The sequence below is a fragment of the Caloenas nicobarica genome, chromosome 2 (genome assembly GCF_036013445.1).
Source record: "Caloenas nicobarica isolate bCalNic1 chromosome 2, bCalNic1.hap1, whole genome shotgun sequence".
In the NCBI taxonomy this organism is placed as follows: Eukaryota; Metazoa; Chordata; class Aves; order Columbiformes; family Columbidae; genus Caloenas; species Caloenas nicobarica.
Window position 1 is genome coordinate 47,254,647 of NC_088246.1, and position 6,000 is coordinate 47,260,646.

General features: G+C 40.7%; 1 protein-coding gene across 1 annotated transcript; it reads right to left on the reverse strand.

Moving 5' to 3' along the window:
• Nucleotides 1–1,037: 1,037 nt before the first annotated feature.
• On the reverse strand, nt 1,038–5,232 carry LOC135985301 (C-C chemokine receptor type 5-like). The gene is made up of 2 exons (XM_065628447.1): nt 5,143–5,232; nt 1,038–4,472 (listed from the first exon to the last, which is right to left on the reverse strand). The coding sequence occupies exon 2, from the start codon at nt 4,459–4,461 to the stop codon at nt 3,382–3,384; it is 1,080 nt and encodes a 359-aa protein (XP_065484519.1). The 5' UTR covers nt 4,462–4,472; nt 5,143–5,232; the 3' UTR covers nt 1,038–3,381.
• Between the last annotated feature and the right edge of the window lie 768 nt (nt 5,233–6,000).

Below are 6,000 nucleotides of genomic sequence, written 5' to 3' on the forward strand. Positions count from 1 at the left end.
GGATAATAAAGGGAGTATCACAGTTTGCAAGGCCTGTAAGAGGTTTGGAGCGTGAGTGTCTTCATCTCCATCCAAATTTTAATCCATATTGTCTTCCCAAAGCAAATACTGTAGGGAATATGTTTTTATTCTTGTAACTTTCAGGCTATGCACAGGAGTGCCACATGCTCTCCTTCCAGAGGAGGTGGTTGGAATCCGGACGACGTGAGTACATGCAAACCTTGTGCAGGAGCTCGAATAAGCTTCGCTTCTCCCATATCACACCGTTTCATCTGCCTGAATCATGAAGAGGTGACCGTGCCCCCAGTGGACTTCCCTTCTTAGTAGCCTGAGTGTTTTCTAAAGCTTGCTGCTGTTTGCATAATATTGATGCTGCCCGTAGCGGGGTTCATTTTGATAGAAGATCCTTTTAGGAAAAGTTTGGAAAGAAGAAAGCACCAAAAGCAGTGCCGGGGTAGTCAACATTTGGTAGCGTGACACCTTACAGTGTGGCCACATGATGGCACCATAATCTTAAGAATTTAAGTGTATTCACAAGTCTACTGTAATTATCAGAGATCAGCTCTTCGGTCACTAGGACAGGTCCTAATATACTAACAACTCCTCTGGATGCTCTTTTATTTTACAAACACGATATTAATCAAGGATCAAAGTGATTTGTGTGAGATAGCGTTTTTCCCACCTGTAAAAATAAATGAAAACAAATGTAATGACAACCAAAATAGCATATCTATTATTAGATTATAGTGGCAAGCACTTAAGAACACTGGAGTTATCCTGATGATCCTGTGAGATTTGGTGATGCTGGTTCTAAGTGCACTTGTAAAACCCTGAATTTGTCCTGCTTGCTCTTTCAGCATTATAGCAACCTGTTATGAAGAGGAATTTCTCTTCCTTTTTGATTCTTCTGGGTATTCTTAAAAAAAAAAAAAAAAAAAAAAAAAAGTGGGTAGAGGGAGAAAGGATCAACACACAAAAGTTAAACAACTTTAATGGATTGTATAATACAAAATATTATTACAATCTATTGACAGAGTCTTTAATTGAATGCAGCAACAGTGCTCTCAAATGCTGTATTTTCTATTTTCTACTTGAATGTGGATCACAGTTCACTGCAATAGCTGAAACCTGCTTTGTTCTCATTTGCTGTTGTGGTCCCTTCTTGGTGAAGTGAGAGAAACTCTCAATAAGCCGCTGATCCACTGGGCCACCAGTCTGTAAGACCTAGCTCTTCCCTTCAGAAGCTGCTTGTTGCTTGGAAAGATCCACACTATAGAAGAGAACACTGTGAAGGATCGGGGCTGCTTTTTGACATGCCTCTCAGAAAAGCTTGTCAGTGCACTTTTGTATGTTTGGTTATTGTACTTTGCTCCTGCAGGGCTGGTCAAGATACATAACCTGCCTGGCATCAAAGCCCTCCATAGAAAGGAACTTCTTAAAGCCAAGGTGTCTTAGGGGCCAAATGGAAGTTCTTGTCAAGAACAGAATAAAATATAAAAATATTTTCATAAAGGTATTCTAGAAGGAGGAAAAAAAAGTTACTGCATGTAGCTTCCTATCTCTTTAGAAAATAAATGCATTTATTTGTCATTGCCTGATTTCTGCTTATAATGATATAGTTATGTGTTTTAAAAGCATATACAAAATCCAGAAAGTAGTTGATGCAGTCTTAAAAAAAGTATGCATATGAAAACCTTGTGAACTAGAAGATGTAGTATACTTTTGTTATACTTCCCATGTGGACGTAGTCCAAAAGTGGTGCTTAATATGACAAAACTGAATAGCTTAAACCAAGTGGTCTGACAAGCAAAGATTTCCCTATTTCGCTTCCTGCTTTTACAAGCACTCTGCAATGTAAAATCTCTTTGGGGCTGTTTGAAACACTTGTGTCTTTGAAAATTTTATTTAAAAGGCTATCTAGAGGAGCTGGGAAACAGAAATTATCCTACTGGATAAGAACAGCAATCAAAATATTCACTTTTAATTTCTTGTCTCCAGAGTTGCCCAAAACCATATGTCTTGGAGGAAACATAAGAAATGCTAGAAAGGACAACTTGGCCTAAATCAATTAATAGTGTGATTATGGTATGATATTAAGCAGCTCAGTATCCCCATATTTCATGTTTTCTATGTGTTCAAGTGCTTTGTAGGATCTGAGCTGTAACAGGAAGCCCAGACCATCAGTCTTACTAATTATGGAAGTTTTGCTCTCTGTAAAACTCCTAAATGGCAGAAAAACCATTGTCATGGCCCCCAAATGATACTTGCTTCTAAAACAAAAGAGATGCTCTATGACCTTGACTCTGTAGAACAATTAATATTTTTACCTATTCATATGTTTTGACAATTTAAATGTCTATAGCATATGCTTATCTCTAAAACATCTGGGTCAACCCTATTCAGAAATAATTTTCACACCTCTAATGCTGTTGTGGTTTTGCAGTCATTATGACTGCACTTGTTTCACATTTTAAAGGTTTTATCTTATGTAGGCTAGAAAAATGGCAAGCAAAATCACTGCACTAAAAAGCTGAAACCCCATTGACTCATTGTCCACATTTGATCTAACCTGGTTAAAGCTCCATGTGCAATACTTTATTTTTAAAATATTGTAAACACATTGATTTATTGATCAATGATAGGTCAATATATTAGCTTTTTAGTACAAATAGCATATAAAACAGCAGTTGATTAAAAGATAGCCTTCTGAAATACCAAACTCTCAAGTCACTTAGATATCAACACCTAGTAGTTAAAACTATTACGAGAAAGATCCAAGAGGTTGGTACTCAACTATACATAAAGGAAAATATACCTTGAAATATCAGTCTCTTCTAAATGTATAAAATTTTCCCACACCACTTGTAAAAATTCTGTATCACAGACATCAGTAATTTGCTATTAGTTACAGAGATACACAACCAGGCTAGTAAAAGATGTGACTGAGACTATATTTAAATGAGTGAGATTTCTTGTCTAAGGTACAGTAAACAGATGTTTCCAAAGAACCAGTGTCAATTTCTAATCTATAGTTCACTTCAAAAAATCAGTTTATGAGACTGCTAGCTTAGGCCCTCAGCCTTTGTGTGGTTATAGGCACTATAGTACAAAATGATGCTTCTATATTCACCAAAAAAATGAGAACACTTCTTTTCTCTACAGAATCCCACATTAGCATATCTAGCTAGCTATTTTGATACATCCTTTTTATTTATGTACAAATACCCAAACGTATGAGCAAATAAAAGCTTTGGTAAATATTTGGTAAGTATTCTATGATCTTTTACAGCTGCCTTAGAGCCAATATTGAAACAGATTCTGCAGGCTTTCATCACAGATTGATTTTACGAAAGTCAATTCCACTTTTTCACTAGACACAACTTACAATGCAGCAGAAACTTCTTGTTCTCCAGTAGATTGTGTGTAGGTGGAGCTAGCCCGTTCAGCTGTGTCAACATAGAAAACGGGACAGTATTTAGAGAAGTGGAATGCAATCTGCTTTCGGAAAAAGCTACGAAGATACTTCCTAAATTTTTCTCCAGCGAAGGCATAAATCACAGGATTGATACAACAGTGGATCATTGAGATTGTTTCCGTCATTTGGGTTGCTTTGTGCAGTTGACCACTGCCTTCACAGGTAGTGATGGAAAACACACCTTGAAAATCACGCAAGAGAATGCAAATGTTGTATGGTGCCCAGAACAAAAGGTAGACAATCATGATGATAAAAATAAGCCTGACCGCTTTATGCTTCTTCTCATTCCTACATTGCAGTAAAGTCTTTATAATTTGCGTGTAGCTGCAGATCATAATTAACATTGGAATAACAAGTCCCAGGATGTTCATTTTTAAAGTCAGGAATTGCTTCCATACGTTTCTCTGCTCTGAGGGATAATGAGCACTGCAAGTATAGTGTGAATGTTCCTTTTGAGTTTTGTGAAATACTATCCCAGGAACAGAAGCGCAAAAGGCAACAGCCCAAGTGACGGCGCTGGTGAGGATGCCATAGGTAACTGTCCTAGCTTTTAAAGCAAACACCGCGTGCACTATGGCCAGATACCTGTCTAGGGTCAAGAGGATGATGAAGAAGATTCCGCTGTAGAAGCCAAGGAGGTAGACACCTGAGAGAATTCTACACAGTGCCTCTCCAAAAATCCAGCCATGAACAGCATAGTAAGCCCAAAAAGGGAGAGAAAATATAAACAACAAATCAGAAATTGCCAAATTGAGCAGGTAGATGTCAGTCATACTCTTCAATCTCTTGTATTTCACCAGAATAAGGACAACAAGCATGTTGCCTATGAGGCCAAATATCACCACCAAAGAATACAGCGGTGGCAGAAGATTTGCTGCAAAGTGCTTTTCCTCAGTTCCTGGGCACGGTGTTGAATCACTGTACTCGAATTCTGTTGTCAGTGGCCAGTCGGCTAAGTCTATGGTATGGTTTTCCATTATGTCCATGGTGTGTTGGTCTGGAAAGGAAGAACGGATCTTAAACTAGAGGGAACTCCAAGCTTGACAGTGAGGAGAATGAAACACCCTGATGTTCTCATCTGTAATGCTTTTGGCTATTGGTCACACAAGCATTACCACATCAGTTGTGGAAGAGAATGAAATTGCAGAGTTCCCAGGAAACCTATCATCCACATGTGAAGTCACGTTGCTGCATGTTGGAAGCGTGCTGCTTGTCATTTCCTACGTGTCTGCTGTCTGGTGCATTTTCCCTCCTCAGCAGAGCCTGTCGGCTGCCTGGGCCAACCAGAATCCAAGGAATTATTAATTTAATCTGAGCAGCGGGTAGTTCAGGGCTGTTTTGCTCAGCAGTGGCTTTCCAAAGGGGAGAGTGAGCCAACGAGACAGCACCAGGAAGGCACAGCGGCTTGCACACTGAGTATAGCTGTGTTTTACCTTGGGACATGGCCACCTTCTCATCGTGCCAGCCCATACCGTAGCCCTGACCCAAGGAGGACCAGGCATTGGCAAGGCGTAAACCAGTGCCCGCAAAGATGCTGTGACTTGGGTAAAACACAACTGACTGCCGTTTGTTCAGGTCGTTCATGAGTTCTGGGAACTTTAATGCCCGTGGGAATCAGGCCACTGGTGGTGTAGAGATGACCTGTGCACAGCACTAAACATACCCACCTGGTAGATCTGCTGTCCTGGGTGTTGCAGAGCAGCAAGTCAGCGGTGTTGTCCTGGGTTAAAATGGCAAACGCTGTGTCCTTTTCAGAGTTGGGTTCAGGCAACAGCTGCAGGAACGTGCTGGTCTTGGGTAGCTCTGGTTCGCAGTCCTGTAGGAGGAGCAGATAGGCAAACCCTTGGCAAATGGCATAAAAGATGACAGTTGCTATCAGCATGGTCTATAGCATGTGTATGTGTTGTGGCATCTTCCTGTCAGTTGAAAGACCTCCCCAGTGCTTGGAGATGAAGGACATTTTGATTGCTGTGAATCATAAGCTCTAAATGTTAGATTAGCTAAGTGTCTTGGAGGTCCACAAAGGCAAAAGACAGATATGGCCATTGCTATGCGTGTGCACTGACATTTCTTCATGTGTAGTGGTTGTTTGATATCGTCCTTCATCCTTTGTTAGTCAGTGTTTCCAGTGAGCTGCCATAGTGAATTAACAAAGTGCAAGAGTTGCCCAAACTCTCTGTCCCTCCAGTTTTGGTTTGGGGACTGCTGGAGGGACTGGGCTTCCCCTGCAAGAAGGAGTCACAGCCTGGGAGGTAAGCGATGAAGCTGAACTTTGAAAGCTCTGAGGAAAGTTCTGTTATATTGGGAGCAGGTAAAGGTTTGGGATTTGATGTCAGCTCCTCCTGTCACCAAACCCTTCCCCTTTCCCAAGTCCCCGGTAGGACTGTGAGCCAGATGCAGAAGCACAGATTTGTGTCATTTGGCCTCTGAAAAGTAGGGGAGCTCTGTCTTCTCATAGACCCCTGGAGAAAAGGGGAGAATTCCTGTGTGTCCAGAGAGAAGCTGACAAGAGGATTTTGTAAAGA